Source organism: Lissotriton helveticus, chromosome 10, assembly GCF_964261635.1.
Source record: "Lissotriton helveticus chromosome 10, aLisHel1.1, whole genome shotgun sequence".
NCBI classification, from domain to species: domain Eukaryota; kingdom Metazoa; phylum Chordata; class Amphibia; order Caudata; family Salamandridae; genus Lissotriton; species Lissotriton helveticus.
The window spans coordinates 279,605,073-279,630,703 of NC_136071.1; the positions used below are offsets into that span (position 1 = coordinate 279,605,073).

Sequence of the window (25,631 nt, forward strand, 5' to 3'; positions counted from 1 at the left end):
TCTGGTATATGCTGGAGTATTTGATATATGCGGTCTTAGCAAGGCATCCACATATTTCGATAAGGGTTCCGTAAGAGACCCTATTGTGGAATCGATTGGTCTATAAGGGGGGTCTACCGCATCCTTGTGGATTTTAGGTATACCGTAAATACACGGCATTACTGGATGTAATTGATTTAAGTAGTCATATTCTTTCTGGCTAATATCCCCCTCTTCTAAAGCTTTTTTAGTTAGATTTTGAATTCTATTTTGTACCCGGATTGTGGGGTTTCTTGTCTGATGGGAATAGAATTGCGTATCATTTAGCATGGTTAACATCTTAGCTTTATATATATTAGTATCGATGACCACAATTCCTCCTCCTTTGTCACAACTCTTGATTGTGAGAGTGTTTGATTTTGAAAGAGCATTAAGGGATTGGAATTCATCTTTATCAAGATTGTAGGCTGGTTTTGGAATAAATCTAGTTGCCTTTTTCAATTGATTAAGGACAGTATGTTCAAATACCATGACTTCGGGTTTAGCATATCCAAAGTAGGTGTAAAAGTAGAGGCGTTGGATAGGCCCGATACATTTCTTTCTATATTTATTGGTTCATCTTTATCTTTAAAAAAACATTTTAGTCTAACTTTCCGAAAAAAAGAAATTACATCCTGATATAATTCAAATAAATTAGTTGAGGTTTGAGGGACGAATGACATACCTTTTGATAGAGCCTTGATGCATGCTGAATCCAATGTTTGAGAGGAGAGGTTAAAGATTGGTATTATGTTCCTCTCCTCCGATATTGTGCATTGCGAGTTTCCAGCATTTGATGGCTGTTCTGCTGATTGTATTGGTTTTGGTAAATCCCTTGTGTGTGGTTCTGAAATTGGACTCTTGGTCTGCCTCTGCGACCCCTGCCATGTCCTAAAAAACGTGATCCTCTTTGGAAATTTTTAGTGTAATTACGTTGGGGGCCTTGTTGCTCATATTGTTGTGCTGTATTTTCATTATCGGACTCAGATGTTTCCGAAAAAGTATGGACCCGTGTTTGTCTGGAGGAGTCTTCCTGTGGGTAATGGTTTTGTTTATAGAAATCATCCGCCAGGTACGGATATGCTTTTTCTTTAGAGAAGTATCTTATATCTTTTTGAAGTTTATCTGCTTTACGTTTTAGTAAATAGTCCTTAAAAGATTCTATTTCTTTATTTGCTGATTCCAGTTTCTTTTTAGATTCTTCTACTATGTCGCTCTTTCTAATTTTTTCCTCAAGATCTAAGATTTCCTTGTTTAAGTCTGCTATCATATCCTTAGCTGTTTCAATTATTAAAATCATGAAATCTCGGGAGCACCTGTTGGCAATAAGACTCCATTTTTCCAAGAATTGTTTAATATGAACAAATAGACCAGGGATATTGCGGACACGCAGTCCCTGCGGAATCACTCTAGCTCTTAAGTAGGACAGCATGTACTCCCATGTGCCTCTATTCTTATAAATTTTTTCTTTAGAAAAACAAGTTCATTGACTTCATCATTATTTTGTGGGCCAGTTGTAGTGCCATTTCCAATACTAGTGGAGGGACCTAGTAATGCTGCGTACATTTCATCAGAGAACACAAAAGTTTTGATTGTATCCATACCTGCGATCTAGTATGGCTTGCAAATAATTTTAAAAAGGGGTAGTTATTCAGACAGTCAGAAAGATATAGGATAGAAAGTAGCCAGCAACCTCAGTTTCAATGGTAGATACACTAATACAACAAGATAGTGCTGCACGTCCCCGCACAGACAGGCTGTGGGTAAATGTGATATGTAACAAAAGGGACCCCCTGATTCTGCTAGATAGACCATTCTGAACAGCTGATGGGTTGGATTATGTCTAAGTCGCACAACTTGCGCAACTCTTCCTCCAAAGGAGTTTTTAGCTTGTGTGGCACAGGGCGTAATTTATGTACAACTGGTCTCGCACTGTATTTCAACTTGATCCTATGTTGAAACTTGTGCAAACACCCCAGCTCCTACTTAAACAGTTGTTTGAACTCTCACAAATGTTTTCACCCTTTAGGGACCTATCTGTGAGCAAAACTTGTTCAACGCTATTTGGGTCTAAGATGATACCCAGCTCTTTCTGGTGGACCCACCCCAGAAGATTGGTCCCTGATTTCACCACATACACTGTTCCATAAGTCTCCCTGTCCTTAAAACGTAGCTGTACATTTTTCATGCCTAACAAGGGTATAAGTACTTTGTTGTAACCTCTGGGAGAAATATCAGGCATTTTTAATTCATTCACATTGCAATTTCTCATAGCCGCAAAATCATCCTTGTTCAATAAGGTGAATGGTGAACATGAATCAGCGTGATATGTAACAAAAGGGACCCCCTGATTCTGCTAGATAGTTCCTAGGTCAGGGCACAAATATTATAAAAATAACTTATCAGACATGAATCAGCGTACATTTCTACACACTTTCCATCAATGAACACATCGCACTTAGGATATATGGAGTTTATGGTACCATTAAGATCCTTTAACTGCAAGATTATCTTTCCACTGCTCTGCCCTATGCACTTAACTTCCTTACTTGTACCCCTCTCCATGTTCGTCTCCTGATCTCTGTTGTGCAGTTCCCCATCTCTACATACTCTCGCGAAATGCCCTCTCCTATTACATTTTTTACAGGTAACGTACCTAGCAGGGCATTGAAAAAATGTGGCAAAATGATTATTGCTGCCACACCTGTAGCATTTGGGGCCCCTTTCTTTAGTTTCTCCTCTGACGTTGCTATTCTCCTTTAACTTCACCTTGTACACCTCGCTCCTGTCCTCCTCATCATTTATAAAAGCCACAACCTCGCTGCTAGGTTTAATTTCTTTAATACATGTAGCAGTATGCTCCACTGATTTAGCTATTTCGATGGCTTTCCTTAATCCTGGATTTTTTGCCAGTAATTTCTCTTGGATGTGAGGGTTGTTAGTGCAGGTCCCTTATGAGGGAATCAGTTAAATTACCAAACTCACATAGTTGAGTAAGACCCCACAGCGATGCAATGTAATTCTGTACTGATTCTTGTTTTCCTTGGCACCTTTTAAAGAACTTGTGGCGTTCTAACACCACATTTACCCTATCACCAAAATGCTTTTCCAGTTTTCTCATGGTCTGCTCATAAACATCTATGTCTCCTTCCAACTCCCCCTCCTGTTCTTGCATAGGCAGTGACTCATACACTTTGCGCCCCTGTATTCCCAAATTGTGCAGCAAAATGTGCTTCTACCTTTCTGCCTTGTATTTCTCACCCCGACTGCTATTAGGTAAGATTCAAACAATTTCACCCATTCCTTCCAACTGATTTCTGGTTCACCTATATCATTTAGAAACGGCGGGGGTTGGCTCATGCTTGCTGCCGCCATGGTTAACTGGATATGTGGGTAAACAGGGGGTGTGTTCAACTACTTAGGCTTACAATATCAGGCTAAATTGGGTGGTTCTAACAATACAATTTTACCTCTTTCACACTATGCATCAAATGGTTAACAGGAAAATCACCCTAACATAAATTTTGAAATCTCACAAGCTTCCTAAATGAATTAATTAATATAAATGCAGTCCCATGAAACGTTGCAGTTCCTGGCACCCAGGAAGGTTCACTAACCAGGTTCCCGATTATTTATTTTATTTATTTATTTATTTTTTCTTATTTTTTCCAGTCAGATCTCCTGCGGTACATTCACCACCTCATATGCATTTGAAAGAAATACTTCCGATCTTGGCAACATAGCTGATCCTTAGGGTGACGCATACATTCCTTGCGCTAAATCCGAATTATCTCTCAACCCGAGTCAACTCCAGTTATATTGTTGTTTTTCCCCACACCAGACTGCTCTCGATGATCCGGCTAGTCAGCTGACACCCAGGACAACCTGACTGACTTTTAGCTGCGAGGAAAGCCGCACCCGCTGACAGGATTCGTCTCTCACGCTACACCAGGCTGCTTGACCCCTAGACGCCAGCGATTCGGTAGACTCTTAAACCCAATGGAGAAACGATAACAAGGACTACCTCACGATGCTGATCCGCAATTCCGACCCCTTGAAACGCCACAAACTCTTCTTCCTGACGTGCCTGGATACCGGTTGGCTGCTCCTGCCGCTACACGCGCCCACTATGAGGTAATTTGCTCACTTACAGAGTAGAATTTATACGTGGCACATGTTTACTCATTCCACCTTTACCAGTTCACTCAGCCTTTTACTTCGAACGTCAAAACTACAAGCCTCTATGCGCTTCCTCACTCTTGCTCATAAGCTAGCGCACACTTCTCTTCGGATACGTCACGCAGGGGATGAACTTTATAAAACACGATACAGTGTCTCTCTGAGGAAGTACTTCTAGCATTAGTCTTATTTCCACTCGTTCAGCTCCTAAACTCTCAAGATGCTTTCTCTGATTTTAAACTGCTGTCTTTCCCTTTTCCAATTTTCTCGTACGTCCGCTCAGGGCTTGCTCTCAGTTAGTATCTCCCATACATCAGTACCTCATATCTTTGACTTCTTCTTTTATTCTTCTTTACTTTTCCTTTCTTCGTATGGAGAGAGCACACAAAGGGGAGATGGTCAAGGCTGCCCCCTGCACAGATCCGTCGCCAGTGTAGGAATTCCAATGGAAAGACAAGACGCCTGTTAAGTCAAGACTCATTTATTGACCATCCAACCTCCTCACTGACAAGAGACCAACATTCTATTGTCAGCTTCGTTTGGGAAATACCAACTGGGGCTAAAGGGAAGGGGTGGACGGAAGATACCACTTCTATAATTCAGTTACAACATATACCTTATGTAGTTTATGGAAAGGAGTATGTAGGTGTCCATACTTATGGTGGCAACATAAACATTTGAGTAGGATATCAGGGAAATGAGGTGTTGGCAGATGTACATTACATTAAATTCTATACATACTGCTTTGATAAAGGATCTTGGTGCTACCTCTAGCACACTTACTTGACCCCCAAGCGGAGAGGGCAAATGTACCCAGGGGCCTTGACAAGCTGTCCAGGTGTATGGGAGCGGAGGCAAATTTTATCCACTGATAGAGCCCTCTGGGAGGAAGTGCCATGGAGACTGGTCCATAGAGAGATAGAGACTTTCTTACTGGGTTCAACAGTGTGCACCAAAACAACCAGACATGGTTGTAGATTTGTGGACCTATCACTATTGCTGGTGAAACGATGCATAGCGATGTCCTGGAACGCGGTGGCCCGGGCCTTGGGGAATGGCTAAGGTACCGATAAAAGTGGGCCAAATCAGAAATTGATGGTCTCTTGGGCTCCTGGTCAGATGGAGGTTCAGAGCCTGGTACACACAGTGGGACAGGTTCCTAGAAAAGTTAGATGCCAAGTCAGACAACCAACCTCCTTGGAGCAGTAGATATACACTGTATCAAAGTGTAAGGCAAATGGTTAATGCCCCCACGGCCTTGTGGGAGAAAGGGGGCTGTTGCGTATTCATGTCTACACTGGGGGTCTGATCCAACCATGCTTCCTGCTGTCCACTACTGCTCCATTGTGGGCTTGGTTGTCTTTATGCTCGTATACAAATGTTCCCAAATGAGGTTGACCAATAATTTATTACCCAAATGGCTTATCTAGGCTAGTTTCTGGTTTGTACAGTTTATTTGTTTAAACAACTGTCACATTTTTCACCGACTCCTGGGTCTCAATGAAGGAACTAAGATTTCTATATTGTACAAACGTTATTGAAGTGGCATGGCTATTATCCTTTGAAACTATGTTTTATAGGGGACATCTTAAGGATTTCTGGGGCTTTGGGTCAAAGGTATTTTGGAGGGCCCATTTCAGAGCAGATTTGAATTAATGATCCAGTGTCATCTCTTTCATGCTCTCTTTGGCCAGTGTACAGACACACCAGTCCAAATTCTAAATCTGTTTTCAACTATTTTCAACTAATATTCAATGCTAGTGACATATTTTTTTCAATATTATAACACAGCAGCAGCTCACTAATATTATTGCAAATAATCCTTGTAACCCTCTCCTATTTCTCATACATAAGGTCCTGTTTTGACCTAATACAAGCTTTTTTATGGCTATTGCATGGTCCTATCACTCACATTAAAAATAAACTAAAGGAAAACAGTATTTAAAACAATCTGTTTAAGAATTGTTCAAGGTCATCAGGGAAGACTCTCTACAGAACAGAGCTGGCTCTATCAGCCCCCCACCCCCCGACACGCTGGGGCCCATGCCTTAAAAAGTACTTCTATTTTATGTTCTGATATCATTAAAATTAATAAAGAGTTATGGTAAAAAATCAAAATATTAAAGGATCAGGGTGCTACAGTGCCTTTGTTGCACATTACAATCATAATTGCCTCTAAGTCAAAGAGGCGGACTGTGATTCTCCAACGCATTTTTGCCAGTCTGTGCCCAAACATTGCATGTCCGTAGTTTGCTCCAGGTACATTTTGGAAAGTCAAATCAAACAAGATGTACTGTTGGAAAAAGATCAGTAAATACAGAAACATGGAGATTTTAATTCAGTTTTTAGTGTGTAAAGCACTAAAGCCCACATGTTATACACCATTTTTGGGAAAACTTGTAACAGGCTGAATTTGTCGTGCCCCAATAAATTCCATACCCCATTGAATCGGATATTAGTAGGTCCAAAAAGCATTGTGTATACCTGTAGAGCAATCATAATCATTCCATAAAGAGTTTCTCAGCTTCAAAGAGGGCTGGCAACCTTTGGTGTATTTGATTTGTTTTAACACACCCTTCGCTTACGAGTACTCAGATTCTCCAAGAGACTTCCCTTTCCTTAGTACTGTGCAAAGGCCCAACTCCATAGGAAAGAGTGACGTCCAGCAGCCCTCAATACCCTCATTGGCTCCCTACACACAAGATAATTTTATTTAAAATACTCTTGCTAACCTTCAGAGCATAGAGATCAATAGGTCCCAAATACCTAGCTTCCAGATTCACTCCCCACATCCCCTCCCACACCTTGAGATCCTCTTCAGCTCATCTTCTTAAACCTCCTACATTTAAGTGTAAGACCAAAGGTGGGAAATCCTTTGCAGACTTAGGAACAAAGGCTTGGAATCGACTCCCTAAACAGATGAGATATATCAACTTTGAGCATCTTTTTAAGAAAAATCTTAAAACTTGGATAGTCTCATCCACTGACGTAATGTGCCAAGCACTTATTCGATAACATAATTATCCTCCCTCTCCCCTGGTGTCGCGAAACTTCGCTCTCACCCGCATAGCGCCAAGATGCACACCAGCGAGTGAAAGTTGTGCTCTACAAATACTATATTCAATACAATCAATATGTAGGGCCTACTGCCTTTATTGTAACTTTTCATAATAAACAGACCAGACCTATAGCCTTGGAAATATTTTTTCCTGGTGAGCCAATCAGAACTCTAGCTGTTAACGTTTGCTTGTCACCATAACCAACTGAGGCCTTGTGTAATGAGCTTGAGCTTTCCCACAACACAACCATCAGGCAGACATAGTATACAAAAGTACAGTTGGCAAAGCAACATACTATTTCCCTTAAGAGGACCTAACAAGGATCCTGACAGTGCAAGTTGTTTATACCCATGGTTTGTCAGAGGCGGTAACCACCACCCAAACCCTTGCCTACCCTGGTAATCTGTGAGATTCCATGCAACAAAATACCTATCAGTAGCTTTAATACAAAGTAATAACAATCTTTCCTTAAATGCCTAATGACTTTAACATATGCTTTTCACACTCAAAATGCCAGGTCTTCTGGCTTTATTGTAACTTTCTTAATAAACAATAAGGCCTATAACTCTTATTATTGCCCAACTCAGCCCTGTTGTGTTGGTCATAATCCTTCTCACGAGCCAACCATCAGGTTACCATGATAAAATTAGGAGCATGTAAACAATGCAGGTTTGTACGTACAACAACAATGACCAGATTACTTGAATTAAACACATATTGGGTAGTTTTACATCAGTATCATGCAATTTTGCACTAGTGTTGGAATTGTGTACTTGTCATGAACCAACGCTTGTGTACGCCGATTAGTAAAAACAAATGCTGTTAGTGCATTGGATACGTTGTGCAAATGTTGCTTTGTGCATTAACCATGGGAACAATACCAGTGTAAATGGCATGGCAGTGGTTCAAAATTACATGGAAACAGTGCAATATTGCTCTGACCCTGTCCACCTGAATTTGGGGCTGTCTTGCCAGCATACTGCTCAGCGAGTTATGCTATTGCTGCTGACCTTAAGAGTGGTCTGGAGGCTACAGATTTAAATCCTGCTAAAACCAAAACAATCCTTCACCCGTCCCAGAACGATAAATGGAGTGTTACTGGTGGCAGCTCCTCCGTTAAGGCAGAGGAGCGTCGCCCAACTGCTTTTAAGAAGAGTAAATAAAGGAAAGATAAAATGATAAATAACTCAATGTTATTATCATTTACAATTTTCCTGCTGTGGCAGGGCAGCAGCTTGGCATGGCGGTACTGCTCCGCTCTTGGACTAGGGGAGGAGTAGTGGGCACTCTGCATAGGGGGCCTGAATGTTTGGACAGCCGTCCCGGGCCGGTCAAACATTCATGCGCACTTTGCATATTCTCCACCCAGGCTGCACTACAGCCTGGATGGAGAACATGCCCAGCCCCCCAGTCACCATTTGAGCGCTGAACCATCGAACTCATACCAATCACAATGGTACATTGCAGCGTTGTGATTGGCTCAGGGGAGCCTGGAAGCCTGGGTGCATCCTGTTCCGGCAGAGGGAGGGACGAACAGGAGAGAAGCGACGAGGAGGGGAGGCGGGGCGAAGAAGTAAGTGTTATTGACTTCCCCCCCTGTCTTGCCCCCAGCCACCCTGATCCTGAATATACTGAATATAGTGATACTAACACTCGATTTTAAAGCTCATGAAAAAGTCTAAAACTGTGACCAAGAGACGACATAAAAAAACTTGCAGATGTCATCTACAAAAATGCTTATCCAGTTTTATTTTTGAAGAAGTATACCTCTAAAGCAAGCCATGAAGTTGCAGTTATGTGCCCAGAACTAATGTTAGTGTTTGTGAAGGACATGCTGCCTGACATTTCACCTCAAATGTCAGGCAGCGTGTCCTTCATACATTGCCTCTTTGAAGGCGTTCCACACACATTCACTGATTGCGCTTCATATAGTTACACTCATGCAAATAAAGGTTGCTCTGTAGCTCCTTGAAACCTAAGCGCTAACCAAGTATCTCTTGTTTCGTTTCTTAGGTATGTCTACGACTTCCTTGGAGAAAATCACGATAACATTGTGAAGGAGCTGCTGGCCACCGTGTCCACCTTTGCAGTCACCACCCTGTGGCTCGGCCCTTGTGAAATTGTTTATATCTGGTCCGTTTTCAACTGTTTTGGCCTAAACTTTGAACTTTGGGTACAGATATTTTTCCAGATGCAACCATTTGCTCGTATGGAGGTAAGTGAGGCTAGGCTTCCCCATATCGTGGAACATGTGTATACTACTATAGCCGGATATTTAGAGTTAAACATTGAGAATTGTTGAAGCCCAGCTAGTTCACATTGTGGCACACATGTTTGAAGGGTGAGCACATATGAAAAATCCTGCTTATGGGTTGGATATGCCTCATCCTTATAACAAGTCAAAATACAAGGCCAATCTCAAATAATGTCAATTGTCCTAGTTACCTTCTTGATCAATTAAAATGTTGAGGTTATTATTTTTTTTAAATGGACAGAGTTAACCTAACTACTTTGACAATGATTGATATTAGACCTAGGCATAATTTCTCTTAAAGCGGCGGACTCTTGCTTAATTTTGTGAATTTCGCATTATGCTTGTCATGCAAAATTCACTGAATGACTCCATTATGCCATGTACAAGGGCCAGGGGGTGTCATGCTTCATCATAGGGCTTCTGCTTGTTGGGCCGCAGCTGCAATGCCCAACGGGCCCCACAGGGTGGCTCTTTGCCGGAGATCTTTTCCCTGTAGTTTTAGCTGTAGATGAAGTGGGTGTGTGTGGGAATGGAGGGAGTATCCTAGTGGCATCACTAAGCCCCTCGGCACCCCTACTTACCAGGCACATGGATGGGTAGACCTCCCCCTATGAGGGATCACAATAACTGCCGAACTCACAGAGCCCCCTCTCCTATGGGTTTGCCCCATCCCTGGTTCTGTGTGTCCCCTTACCCCAGCCTAGACCCGCATGATATGTGAGTACTACCTGCAGTTGGGGCCATGATTATGAATGGCGGGCTCACTTAGTCTCCTTCCCCAGGGTCGGTACTTTTTGTCCATCCTACCTAGCCTAGACCTGTTTGACATGTGAGCATCCCTCGTAGCATACACCTTGCTGCGGTGTACACACCCTATAGACCCCTCCTGTTCTACTCCTCATCATGTTGTTAGACTTGTGATCCTCTGACCCTGACTAGGGCAGGATCGCCTAATATGCATCACCCCATCAGGTTTCTGTTTTCCCTTCCCCACCTTGAGGTTGCTAGACACCCTGTATCCCTAACAACCACGTTCGTTTTAAGACTGTCAGTTCAACCTTTCACTGCTTACAGGGAATCTTGCTGGTTTCCCTTTTGATTGTCCTCCTTTCTTCTCCCTGCCCCACCTTCCTCCCTTTCTCACCCTCCTCCATCCCCGTATCCCCTGCCTCTTCCCCCCTTTCTTTGTCCTTATTCTCTATTTAGGTCCCTACTCAGGAGGAACCTTGTTGCAGTAGGTGTATTTTGGGAAGGGTATGGTTTTAATAAAATATTTCTATACATATATATACACAAACCAACCCTCTATGAGTAGCAAGTAGGGTCCGGACGAGATGCCACTTTCTTTATGAAGCACAGGGCATGAAACATGTTGACCATTATCCTAAACTTATAACACTTGACGAGCCCATTATAATCCCTTTATACAAGTATCACAGGTTTTAATCATGACACGGAACCAGCTAAATAAAGTTAATACAGCTACTTCCCATAGTCATTTTTAACTTTATCAACGACACACTCTACTCACCTTTGTACATACACCACAGTTCCCACACACACCCACTTCATCTACAGCTAAAACCACAGGGAAAAGGTCACCAGCAAAGAGCCCCGCTAAGGGCCCATTGGACATTGCAGTGCTGGCCCAACAAGGAGCTGCCCTATGATGAAGCATGACAGCCCCCGGGGTGTGTTGAGGCCCTTGCTCCTTATAGGAGCTATGCCCCTTTCCGCTTAGACTTACAAACCCATTTCCGTCTTTATGTTAGGAACAGAACACCTTGTGATTGATAGTTCATACCGTGGGGCTCGTGTGCTGAATCTTTATTGGCCCCTGGTACCCCCTTGTTATGAGTTACACAATGTATATCACCATTTCCCTGAATATGAGCCAAGTGGTAAAAGTACACAGGCTCACCATATCGCGAGAAATAGGTCACTCCAACCTGGAACCTATCCAGAACAAGACTGTAAACATCACTAAAGACTGATGCAAGATATCACAAAAACATGCTTATGAGAGTGCTAATTTTACTTGAAAGGCTTCTCTGAGTATGCAAAAGACACAGTTGATGGACGGAATGCAAAACAAATCAAAAAATTCACCGCGAGTCAGGAGATCTTGGTTAAATCCATCATAAAATGTTGCTCACCATGCCACCCCAGTTTAGACCTGGCCATTTGTAAATCAGACTTGACCCTGTGCCTCATGAGAACAGTCCTGCCCGAACTGCAAAGCCAGGTCCTCCGTGGACCAGAAAAAAGCATCCAAGGAGCGGTTACGGGGGCTCACCCCTCATCAGCAGGATAGCTTGTATCAAATGGCACAGTGAGCCCGGGACCCATGTCTGGGCATACACGGCACACTTAGGGCGAGAAAGCAAGAGACACACAATTGATGGACTGAATGCTGAACAAATCAAAACATTCACCCCCAGTCAAGAGATCTGGGTTTAATCCATCATTCTTTTGCTCACCATGCCACCCCACTTTAGACCTCACCATATGCAAATCAGTCTGGCCCTGTGACTCATGGGAACAGTCCAGGCCGAACTGCCAAGCCAGGTCCTCCCTCGACTGGAAACAAGCATTCTAGGACCGGTTTCAGGGTTATACCCCTCATCAGCCAGAATAGCTTGAATGCAGTGGCACAGTGAGCCCAGGGCCCACGTCTGGGCATACACAGCATACTTAGGGCTAAAAAGCAAAAGACACACAATTGATGGACAGAATGCAAAACAAATCAAAACATTCACCCCAGTCAAAAGATCTGGGTTAAATCCATCATTCTTCTGCTCACCGTGCTCTCCATGCTACTGGAGTCAAGCTATCCTGGCTGAAGAGGGATGAAACCCCGAAACCGGTCCTAGGATGCTTGTTTCCAGTCCAGGGAGGACCTGGCCTGCCAGTTCGGGCTGGACTGTTCCCAATGGGCACAAGGTCAAGACTGATTTGCATATGGCTGGGTTCAAACTGGAATGCAAATAAACAATGGCTTCAGGCCCAGATCTCTGTACTTGGGTGAATGTATGACATTGTTCTACATTCTGTCTATCTATTGTTCTTTTTGCATTTGTTACCCCGAGTGGGATGGGTATGCTCAGACGTGGGTCCCGTGTCCTCAACACCACTGGAGTCATTCTATCATGGCTGATGAGGGGTGAAGACCTGAAACTCGTCCTAGGATGCTTGTTTCCAGTCCAGGGAGGACCTTGCCTGGCAGTTCGGGCTGGACTGTTCCAATTGGGCACAGGGTCCAAGACTGATCGCACGAGGATCATGGAGGCCCCCGTTTCTGCTTCCCTGGAAGTCTGCTAGTCATATTTTGAGATCTCAGTGCTGTAATTGCAACCTCTACCACGGCATGCCACTGGAGTCAAGCTATCCTGGCTGATGGGGGGGGGGTGAAGCCCTGAAAACGGTCCTAGGATGATTGTTTCAGTCCAGGGCGAACCTGGCCTGGCAGTTCAGGCTGGACTGTTCTGTAGTGTAGTTCCTATATTCCCAATAGGCTCTGCGCATTGGAATAATATCTTCAGTAATATAGACGTAGGACAGAGGTTAACTAGGTCTCCTACTGACGATATTAGACTTAAGTTTTTGTGTGCCAGCTAGCTCAGAGTTCACTAGAAACTTTCTCGAATAAGCGAGGAGGAGTTTAACCTCCCTGGATAGACAAGAAGGGATTTAGTTTCTGACAACCATAGAACATGACAACTTTGCTCTCCCTGATCAAGAGTATATCTCTAGAGTGTGAAAACAAAAGACAGCTATTTTACTCAGTCAATACGTGCGTACTTAGTTTCACCAGATTGCAGAGAAAAGGAGAGACGGGCGTTTTCAATAAAAGGTGTTATTTATTGATCAGTCTCTTTTCTCATACAAGAGAAATGAATCGCTACAATTGCAATACTTATAGTTAAGTAAAGTGCATACAGTAAAAGCAAGATTATGAAATAATACTGTAAAAGCATTGATATGGTTTCTTAGCCATACGATACTTTAAAATGGATAAAATAGATACATACATATATACATTTGACTAATCGTACTCAACTGGTGCTTCTAACTATGCCTACCCCGGTGTACCTGACCTAAGCCTAATACATGGGAAGGAGTAAGTAAGTAGCAGTTTAAGTTAAGTTTGGTTTGCCAAGAATCTGACTCAAGAATTCTCTGTAAGGGTTTAGTCAGTTCAGTACCTGGGGATTTGAAGGCAGGAGGGCTGGTATCTCTCTCTCAGAACTCGATATCCCAGTTCACCCGCAAGGGCAAGCTGGAAGTGCCGGAAGCTGGATTTCTCGGCAGGAGAAAAGACAGCGTCTCTCTCAGCGCGTCAAAAGGGAGGGGCAGCGTCCGTGGGCTCTCATCAGCTGGGCTCTCGGCAAGTAGTCGCTGCTCCAGATTCACCACCACCGTGTCCTTGCTTAAGGCAGCGTTGGTATATTTATACCGTAAAGGTGCCGGGTTTGACGTAAGGATGGACATAAGACGTCAATAAAGATGTCATTAAGAACTGGTCGTTCTTACAGTATTACAGGAGTTCTCGGACTAAATCAAAACAATAGCAGAGGGGATTTCCCAGGTTAGCTGGAGGTTTGGATTTGTTTAAGAACTCGGTGTGCTTTCTAGGGGGCTGGAGGAATAGGCTTGCTTAATGTGACAGCATGCGCTATGACCGAATTATGAAAAAGGGTTTCTGTGCCGTTTGCAGGGATATTATTGATTTATAACCGGACAAGGGCAAAGAATAGGATATTGATTCAGGTACCTAGATAAAACACACTACACCCACTCCACGAATTCATGTCCATAATTACTAAAACTAAGCAATAGTAAACATATCTAACGGTGCATGTGTATACCGATCCACCCCAAAATACATTATTTTGCATCTGAAATGGTATATGCGAAATACACGAAAAATGAGTATAGGTACTGTATGCTTTCAAGCAGCGTAATCATTCAAAAAAGATGCACATATATATCAGCATGAATAATTTGCGAAAATTACACATAAAATGGCTCTTAATACAGAAAAAAAAAAAGTGCGAGACCATTCCATCACATATAAATACAGTTTTGTTAATATGCTAGAGGCTGAGGTAATATATTGTCTCTAGAGTTCCTAAAAATAGAAGCTCTGTTCTCTAAGAATAGTTCTACTTTAAGCAGAGGATGAGTGCCAAAAAAAAGGTAAATATTTTGGAATCGGGGAAAAAATTGTTTCGTTTTCAGGGGAGAAAAAAAAAGTTCCAAATAGTCCCAGTAGTTTTTGTTTTTTAAAGCTGAAGGCCAAATGCAGAGTTCAGGGAACGCTGTGTGCTCGTTTGCTTAAAGTTATTCTCTTTGTTCGGGGGAAAACATCATTTCAGACAGACTTTCAAAAAAACAGCCTACTGCCTCAGGTGAAAGTTCGACCAAGTTGGAAAATGTCGCTACCATGCAATCTTGAGCATGATTGCTTTCAACGATGTTTTGATCAGCATTGCTTACAGAAGGTCGTACCTGGTTGATGCTGCTCTCATCTCATACTTCACTACCCTTCAATCGCAGTGGTGAAGTCTCAACGAATGCCGTCATCAGGATGGGTAACCGCTGGGGACAACACGATGCATGAGCCTTTACTGGACCCAACAAAGTATCTGTATCCAATGGTACTTCTGATTGTAGTGTAAGACAGGTGTCCAACACGCATTCTTCGCCGCATAGCATACATCTTAACACAGGTAAGACACAATTCTGCCATATGGGTCTGAATGAAAGAAACCAGGTCATATTCAGATCGTTTCTTCCATTGTTGCCGGAGTTTTGTCTGTGACATGGCTTGCCATAACGAAGCAGCAGTAGTAAAAATAGGATGCCTGCTACGAGTCCCAACAGAAGTGGAAGTCCGCCAAAAAGTGAATGGACAAAATTTGGAAAAATACCCAGGACTGCTTTGAAGGGTGTTAACAGTCACGAAAAAACTGTCTTAAATACACTCGAGATACCATTTGTATCAGAAATGTTTAAGATTTCGTTTAGCATTTCTGCGAAGTGTAGGGGGCAATTTGTTGATAATAATGCATGTATCTCTGTCGTTGTCCTTGCAACTTGGAGATCATACGTTTCTTTTGATGATGTCAAGTGAACTGGCGTCTGTAGAAGCACAGTCTTCATTCTGCTTAAAGTATCAATTCGAATAGAAGAGATATTCAAACTGGGTCAAATTTTTCCCTCCCTGTCTGGAGTGTCGTTTGGAAACAATACTCGCTCACAGCAAGTGACCATGGAACTTACACTAACTAGATAAGCTTTTCCTGGCACTAGGCCACAACATCTGTGATCCACAATTAGAATGTAGCTCCCGTTAGAAAGCCGTCTAAAGAATGGCTCTATTCGAGGTGCAGGTGTGCCAAGCTGGTGACATGAAAGGTTATTAGAAGTCCCCTCACAGGCCCCATGCAAATTTATGCCCTGACACAGAAGTATACCACTTAGTGATTTTTCACAATTATTACCACTAAGAAATACACTCTGTCCATTTTCACTATAACATATGTGTGTGTAAGATAATTTCCATGTTGACTTAATGTATCCTTTACCCAACCTTTCATACTGGCCTGCCTGTATATACTTTTGGCAGTATCGAAATTGGAAAGTCGTTATCGGAATAGTTATTATCCCATGTGTTATCCATTCAATGACAGGTCGTTCTGACATTGTCAATGGTAATCTCTCGAGTTTTTCAAAGCTCAGAATTGTATATTCTGCTCCCTTTTGTGCCAGGCTGATTTGTGTATCAGTAAGGTTATAGATAGAGAATAATGACGTGGTGTTGATTAAACGCCAAGGCACGTAGCCTGAACGCAGATTTTGTAACGTCCAGCCAAGCTGTACAATAGAACGCAATTGGGACTGACCGTGTTGTAACATCAGTAAGTCTTGCTCTATTATATCGATTGCAGATGATACAATGCTGTCCAGTGAATATATTCTGGAAGACAGAGTCATTAACCCATTGTCCACAACAGAAAGTGATTTTTACAAATTAATACGGTCAATTTCCCGTATTTTCCATGTTGTCTTAATTTGAGTTACTTTCCAAGCTTCGTTGTAAGCTGCATATATAGAGGCCGCTATGAAACGTTTTTGACGCTGTTTGCGTGGTCCCATGAATGAAATCTCGCAAGTCAGCACCTTCTTTTTAAGTAAAGTCAAGTGTTGCTTAATTTCTGCCAGTGTGGATGTTCGTAGCCATTCAAGGCAGAGTTTACCCACACTGTATGTTGTTACAATCCCTGGATGTTGTCGCTGGGAGTATCTAGATGTAAATGTAAATGTACAGGAATTTATATAGCGCAAATCACCAAGCAGTTTCTAAGCGCTTGCTTAGGGAACCCGTCCTGGTATTCCCCTGTGAGATAACCCCGGCAGGGTATCCGCAAGGTGAAAGCCAGGCATCCCGCCGCGAGGGGCCGTTGTGGAGATTAAGCAAGCTATTGCCCAGAGTCGCAGAGTGTGAACCCAATGTAACGAGTAGGCACCGGAGCGAGAATTGTCGAGTCCATGGACATTTTGGGACTCAAGACCCCACCGGGCCGGGAATTGAACCCTGGTCCCGGGCTGACCTCTGCTTCCAGGTATGCCTCCTCTAACCAGTGAGCCACACTTCTAGGGTCTGGCCTGGACATTTTTAACCCCTGTATTTTGTTCAGGAATGTATCTTGATAGTTATTTGTGTCTGTGGGCCAGATCAACCATTTTTTCCAATCAGGATGTGTTCTGTTTTGGTTAAAAATATGGGATACGTCTATCTCTACATCTGTAGTGCTATTACTGTCAGGTGTTGGCTTTGGAGTAGACGGTTTGTTCAAGTCTTTTATTTTGGCTAGGCCAAGACAGGTTGTCTGTTGAATTGTGTCATTCAAAAATATAATTTGTTCTGGGATCATGCAGGCTCTAAATAATGATTCTATACCTTGGACCTGCCAATCTTTAGTACCCCAGATGGTTTTCGTTTCAATATTATTGTTCCAAAAATCAAAACCAAATGTATTCATTTTTTCAAAAAATGTTTCTGAATAGATTAATTTTGTGTTTGTCAGCATGGTTTTCCTTCCTGTCTTATTTAACAGTTTGAAATAAAACGTTTCTGCATTACTTGTGTTAAACCCTGAGAAGTAAGAACATTTTTCATAAAATGTATTTGAACTGCCTTTTGGTGGAGTTGCACAATGTTCCCTTTGATTATAATTAAAAACATTTCTAGGTTGAACAGATTTATGCAAATAATGATTACCAAAGTGGTTGTAACAGTACATCTGGTCATAATTAGATGATGTAAGTAATCATGTTCAGTAAATTTAGCTGACATAACTAGGTCTGACATCATATCATTAATACTTTCAAAGTCCCAATCATCAGAAAATGTGCTCGGTTTTACAAAGTCACTTAATGAAACCTTGAATCGATGAGGATACTTCAGGAGCTCGACCGGGCCATAGATTTCGTAATCAGTTTTGTCCCATGCTACCCCATCGGGTAATGGATTGGCTGTGAAGTTCACTGAAGAAAGTTCTATTTTCTCGATGTGTGAAGACTTGTGTAGTTTTAGGACTAAGTTGATTTTCTGGCTTGCTGTGTCCATTTTAACATATTTCCCCTCAATTAAATGTCCCAACCATAGTACCATGATGAGCCAAAGCAGGAGGAAAAGTACACCCAGTACCACCCAAAATTCAATCCATGGAGAAATCAGATAGGTTGCTTTTAGTTGATGAAAAAGTTCTTTAGTCTTGTCTTTAAAAGTTGTTGCTGATGTTGGCTGTTCCTCAGGTTCACTCGGATCCTCAGAAAAGTCATCGAAATTGATGAAGTAGCCTGATGCAGTTCTGTCAATGGTTTCAATCGCTTCTGGATTTATTTTTGCTTTCTGATTTTTCCTTGTTTCATTAGCACAGTCTGTGGCTACATCATTGTATACTGGCGTTTCTTGATGCATTATTGCGATTTGGGTTTCAAGAGGTTTAAGTTCCATGGCTTTGTTGCATATTCCTTGTTGATTCACTGTAGGTTTATCAAATGTGATCAGTCTTTCAGTTTGAACTTCTTGATTTGTAGCAAACTTTGGTGTTCTGCTACGTCTTGGGAGTCCACTTGGCCTACTACTTGTTATTGGCCACATGATTGTGGTTTAACCAGGTCGATGGATACAACTCGGTTCTCCTTTTTACCAGCAAGGGGCGGTAGTACAACTGATCTTGTTCCGTTGACAGCTAAGACAGGTACCGATTTTCTGTAAGAAGGCCCAAATTCCTTCTTCACCGCTATTTTCTCTCTGACCAGATCCCCAATCTTTGGAATCCAGACAGGCCTTGCTGGGACCGGTGGTTTCTCTTCAGTGGCCGTTGGCTGTTGTTTCAACTTTATGTTGCTCAGGTTTTTTCTTGTTTCATTTAAGTCCTGTAAAATAGCCAAACGATCTTTGATATCAAAGCATTTTTCTTTCACCACTGAAGTTTGACTATCGAGGTCCTGGATTAGCATTCTAGTCCCGAACAATAGTTCGTACGGACTGAGACCTTTTAGAGAATTTCTTTGCAAATTATTAAGACTACGTTGGACACTTATTAAATGTTTGACCCACCCAGCCCCCGAACCTAATACCTTTGCCGTTATAGACTGCTCTATGCCTCGGTTTTTTCTTTCCACCATCCCGTTTCCTTCAGGAAGGAAGTGATAAGAGTCCCGCAATGCAATGCCCATGCTGGCCGTTGCCTCCCCACAAGCTCGAGAGCTTAAAAGCAGGACACTGGTCAGAGTGTAGCATGCCAATCGCGTATATGCCGCTATAGACTCGCAAATCTTTTTATAACAGGTCAGACGTCAGCCGACAGTTGGGGTCTACATTTTAAGTGATACTAGTCTCTATATGTTAATGTGACGCATTATTCCTACTGTGTATTTTATGTAGATAGCCTAATCCTTTTGAGCGAAACGCCATGGCAATACACCGTCTTGGTCGCCACTGCGATCTCTGTTGCAGTTTGGACAGTTTTTTGCAAATATGTGATGTTGCAGGCTCATTCCTGGCCACCAGTATGTGGATTGTAATTCTTCCAGAGATTCCTTAATCCTAAGGTGTCTAAGACCTTCACCCATGTGTGCGTCTGCTATTAACAATACTCTCCTGTTTGTGTTTGGAATTACTCTATCCCCCACTCCAGGGATTTGAGCAAAAGGAACGGAGTTTGCATCTATTATGTATGTATAATGGAGCGGATAGTTGATGGGTAGCGCTAAGCGGTCGCCTTTTGATGACGTTTTCACCGCTAGCATTGTTTCCCCGTCAATGTATTTTTCTGAACGCTTTTTTGTAGCTACGGAAGCCGGCTTACTTGCTTCTGCTGTGGCTGTCTCAGCCAATGAATTCCCTGAAACGTGAACGCCATCACGTTCATGACTCAGTGAATGTATCACGTGAGTCTTTGGTAGTTCTTTCTGTAAAAGAACTACTTGTTCCCAAAGCAATTTTTGCTTTATTGTGGCACCTGTGTCATCTTTGTAATCATTTTGAACCCAGTTCTGCAAGTCGTTACTGTATGATTTGACGCAGTAATATGAATCGCACACTATTAGTGTCGGGAATTCGCGATCCGCATTATCTAGCGCCATTTTTAACGCTATTATTTCAGTCTGTTGTTATGAATTGTTTTCTACAGAGTGTGATTTTGTTACCAGAGGTCTCAATTTACCTCCGCGCCATACGTATTTAACAATCTCGCATGTGGCGTTATAGGCTTGTTTTCCCCAAACCGAGGGTTGTGCATGTCCGTCTGTATATATTACACAGGCGTACTGTTGTATGGGCAGAATGTCGATTGGCAGAGGATATTCTCTTTAATATTCTAGATTTTTTCATTTTTTCATTTCCGGGTCAAAATAGTATTTCACTTTGTCTGTAGCAAGAGAATTTTCCCATTGTATCCATTTTGGATTTAATGCCATAGTAGGTAAATTACATGGGCTTGTTAATGCCTCAAAGGCTGATTCTGCTGTTATAACAGTAATCTGTCTGCCATCAGCTTGGTCTCTTTCTTTTCTACAGCTGTTTGAACTGCACGAACAATGTTTTTCTTAATGCTGAATGTTTTTTAGCTTCTGTGTACAAATGTGATTTGTATGCTATTGGTACCGTTTCTCCCTCATTAGAGGTTAGGTATGTGAATCCGCATCTTCCTGGGATGACTCGAATCACAAGGTTGCGTGTGTTATCGCGTGTTTGCAATTTTGTTTTAGCTAACATGTCTGTTTGCAATGATCTCAAACTTTCTGTGTGTTTTTGAGTCCAATAGATTGTTTTAAAATCTGGTTTTATTAGTTCATAGAGAGGTTTAACCCTCTCTGCATAATTTAGAATGTAAGTTCTTCCGAAATTCAGGAAACCTAGAATTGATTGTAAGTTTTTCAGCGTTCTTGGTGCTTGGATTACAGCACATTTCTCTAAGAAATTGCCTGCCAGGCTTTTGCCTTCACTTGATAATTCATATCCTAAAAACAGGACAGTTAGATGGGCAATTCTTGACTTTTTGAAGTTGAATTTGTAACCCTCTGCTGCGAACCCAAGTATTATGGTGTTCACTCTTTTCAAGTGAGTATCCAAGTCATCATCTGCTAGATAGATGTCATCGACATAAGATAATGCCTCATCATCATACATTTGTAGTAACTCTGTTACTCTTGCTGAGAATAATCCTGGGCTGTTCTTGAACCCCTGTGGCAAACGACAGAAATTTTTTCTGCGAGCCATTTATTGAGAAAGCGGTCAAATATCTGCTTTCAGGTGCTATATTTTGACAAAAGAATCCATTAGAGATGTCTAATGTTGTTTTGTATTTTTTGCGCACTATGTTATTCATTAGTGCTGCACTGTGTGAGTTTTGTACTGCAAAAGTTTTGCAACATGAGTTAAGGTGTCTGTAGTCCAAAACTAGACGATATGAATCGTCTGGCTTGGAGACAGGAAACAAAGGATTGTTCATTTGTGAGGTGCAAGTTTCAATCACCCCCTGGTATTCAAGTTGATCTAAGATCTCCCTGACCTGTTTTTTAGCTTCTTGCTTGATTGGGTACTGCCTCTGTGCAGTTGGTTGTGATTTTAGCTGGATTTTGTGAGGAGGTGAGTCCTCATCCCATCCTACATGGTTTTTATATAATGCAGGAGCCTGGGCTACTGCCCACTTTCTTGCAAGTGTATATTTTTTATGTATTGGAATGTGATTTGAGAAGGCAGGCATAATCATTTCTTCGCCATGAGGGCACTCCCTGACAAACTCTGGTGGCCAGTCTTTTTCAGCTAAAAGGATGTCATAGCCTTTGGAGAGGTTATCCCAAAATAGACCCCTTATTTTCCTAGTCTTATCTCCCTCTATACGTAATGTTATTTCGTATATTTTATGAGGTTTGCTAACTCTGGTGTCTGCAGTTTCCACCTGTATTCATTCGTGTCCACTGTCTCCAGATGATTCATCAGGATCTTGCGAGCTATGCTCACTTCTGCTGCGCTGTCTAGCATTGTCTGAGCCCACTCTCCGTTTTTCAGCTGTGTCCTCAGGATCCTCGGCATGTTTGATTACTTTAATACTGGCTACCTTCTTTTTTGGAAATTGTAATTTTTTACTTTGATGAGCAGGTTCCTTGTCTTTGGACTTGACGTGCTCTTCCCTGTGTTCTGACCGTCCTCTTCTTTCCGATTTCTGCAAGGAAGTCTGAAAAGATCGAGAGGGACGTGTATCAATATCTTGATATCTATCAGGTTTCTTCAAATTATCCCTATTTCTAAGGTTGTATCTTTTCTCAGAGGGCTCCCTCTGGGGAGACTTGTGTCCTTGGTCTGGAGATCTTTCTCTCCGCCGAGGAGACCTTCCTCTGGACTGGAATCTTTTTTCTTTGGGAGTGGATTGTTTATTTCCATCCCAGCTCTTTTTTTGAGTGTTCAGATTATTTTTAATAAATATCTTTTCAGGATTTTCAGTTAGTTGTGGTTTTACTGGTTTGCCACCCAAACTATCTCTTCCTAGTTCTTCATAGGATTTCTCTATGATTCTGGCAAGTTCAAATGGTTGTTCTGCTATATCTGTTTCTTTCAACTTCTGGCGGAGCGCCACAGATGCTGCTTCCCCTTTTATATTGGCTAGTAATATAGCCCAGACCTGCTTGAAGTCTTTCAGTAATTTCATACCCAGAGTTAAAGCAGGTTCTGGACCGTATTCATTTTGAATTTGTCTTAGCACATCTGGTATTACCGCCATGGACGGAACACCATGTGTTTTTGTGTAAATGGAAGCAAAGACTGTGCCCCAAGTGTCACAGTCCTCCACATGTGGTGCGATCCCCATTGGAAGACAGATAGTCAGAATTCTGTGTTTCTCAGTAGGGGTAGTATCCGGAAATACTGCCTCTATTTGAGTGATTTTTTGTGCTAACCAGAATGGAATTTGTTCCCGTTTAATGGGTACTTTACCTAGACATGACTGTATGTTCTGTGGTGTGATTTTATTTGTGTTCCCCTGATGAGGGGTCAGCTGTGGAATTTTAATAGCTGGTTGGACTGTTGAAGTCCGCATTACATATTGGACTAATTGTCTATGTATTTTAATTAGTACTTTTAGTTGGACTAGAAGTTCTGGTATAGACATTTTCTCAATGTCTGGATGTGGTGTGTAACCGGCTAGAACCGGCCACGTTGCTCCTGGTCTACCTAGTGTACCGAGCCTGGTGATGTGATCATTATGTTTTAGGGCGCCTTTAAACCAGAGCAGGTGCTCTTGGTATTTTAATGGTATTTCCACCTCCTCGAAAGGAGTGTACTCATCCGGTGGTTCCTCTATTTTGTAATAGTGGAACTCATGTGTGACAGCGTTTGCTGCTGGAAAGTTTATCCATGAATAGAATACCTCTGTCTGCCGATATTCATGTGCCTCAATTACGAATATGACTGTACCACCTCTCGATGTTAGTCCATTTTCTATTAGCTTAAGAGTTATAGTTTTTCTTATGCTGACCGGGATGAGTATTGCACCCGGGTCTTGCTTTAGGAGACTTTTGTCTTCCGCTAGGAGTTGGGCTGCTATTCTAGCTGCCTCCCTTTCTTCTTCATTGTCTGACATTTTACTGACAAGAAGGTTTTTTGTTGCAGATTCAAGGAAACAAAGATTAGGTGCACAATATTTTGGAACACTGTATCCTTCAACGTTGAATAAACTAAAAACTATAAATAGAAATCTCTTTCCACTAAGTTCCGGCGGATTTTAACCTTTGACCCACTCCAGACGTCTTTGGAGTATTTACGGGAGAAAGGGTCTGTGTGAAAAAGCACGACTGAGTTACTCTAATGCCTTGCGTTAGATTTATCGCCTTACCAAACGTTGGGCGCCATGTACTGTAGTTCCTATATTCCCAATAGGCTCTGCGCATTGGAATAATATCTTCAGTAATATAGACGTAGGACAGAGGTTAACTAGGTCTCCTACTGACGATATTAGACTTAAGTTTTTGTGTGCCAGCTAGCTCAGAGTTCACTAGAAACTTTCTCGAATAAGCGAGGAGGAGTTTAACCTCCCTGGATAGACAAGAAGGGATTTAGTTTCTGACAACCATAGAACATGACAACTTTGCTCTCCCTGATCAAGAGTATATCTCTAGAGTCGTGTGAAAACAAAAGACAGCTATTTTACTCAGTCAATACGTGCGTACTTAGTTTCACCAGATTGCAGAGAAAAGGAGAGACGGGCGTTTTCAATAAAAGGTGTTATTTATTGATCAGTCTCTTTTCTCATACAAGAGAAATGAATCGCTACAATTGCAATACTTATAGTTAAGTAAAGTGCATACAGTAAAAGCAGGATTATGAAATAATACTGTAAAAGCATTGATATGGTTTCTTAGCCATACGATACTTTAAAATGGATAAAATAGATACATACATATATACATTTGACTAATCGTACTCAACTGGTGCTTCTAACTATGCCTACCCCGGTGTACCTGACCTAAGCCTAATACATGGGAAGGAGTAAGTAAGTAGCAGTTTAAGTTAAGTTTGGTTTGCCAAGAATCTGACTCAAGAATTCTCTGTAAGGGTTTAGTCAGTTCAGTACCTGGGGATTTGCAGGCAGGAGGGCTGGTATCTCTCTCTCAGAACTCGATATCCCAGTTCACCCGCAAGGGCAAGCTGGAAGCGCCAGAAGCTGGATTTCTCGGCAGGAGAAAAGACAGCGTCTCTCTCAGCGCGTCAAAAGGGAGGGGCAGCGTCCGTGGGCTCTCATCAGCTGGGCTCTCGGCAAGTAGTCGCTGCTCCAGATTCACCACCACCGTGTCCTTGCTTAAGGCAGCGTTGGTATATTTATACCTGAAAGGTGCCGGGTTTGACGTAAGGATGGACATAAGACGTCAATAAAGATGTCATTAAGAACTGGTCGTTCTATCAGTATTACAGGAGTTCTCGGACGAAATCAAAACAATAGCAGAGGGGATTTCCCAGGTTAGCTGGAGGTTTGGATTTGTTTAAGAACTCGGTGTGCTTTCTAGGGGGCTGGAGGAATAGGCATGCTTAATGTGAAAGCATGCGCTATGACCGAATTATGAAAAAGGGTTTCTGTGCCGTTTGCAGGGATATTATTGATTTATAACCGGACAAGGGCAAAGAATAGGATATTGATTCAGGTACCTAGATAAAACACAATACAGTTCCCTATGGGCAAAGGGTCAAGGCTGATTTGTATATGGCTGGGTTCAAACTGTAATGGCATGGTGAGCAAAAAACCGATGGATTCAGGCCCAGATCTCTGTACTGGGGTGAATGTATGACATTGTTCTGCATTCTTTCCATCAATTGTTCTTTTTGCATTTGTCACCCCAAGAGGGACGGGTATGCCCAGACTTGGGTCCAGTGCTCTCCATGCCACTGGAGTCAAGCTATCCTGGCTGATGAGGGGGTGAAACCGCGAAACTGGTCGTAGGATGCTTGTTTCCAGTCCAGGGAGGACCTTGCCTGGCAGTTCGGGCTTGACTGTTCCCATTGGGCACAGGGTCAAGACTGATTTGCATATGGCTGGGTTCAAACTGGAATGGCA

General features: G+C 42.3%; 1 protein-coding gene across 2 annotated transcripts in view; it reads left to right on the top strand.

Moving 5' to 3' along the window:
- HHATL (hedgehog acyltransferase like) overlaps positions 1-25,631 on the top strand; it is a 171,819-nt gene that overhangs the window by 97,451 nt on the left and 48,737 nt on the right. For both annotated transcript variants that reach the window (XM_078665309.1, XM_078665310.1), the window contains exon 10: positions 9,270-9,471. In XM_078665309.1, coding sequence (XP_078521435.1) covers positions 9,270-9,471 — 202 coding nt within the window. The remainder of the gene's footprint in view (positions 1-9,269; positions 9,472-25,631) is intronic.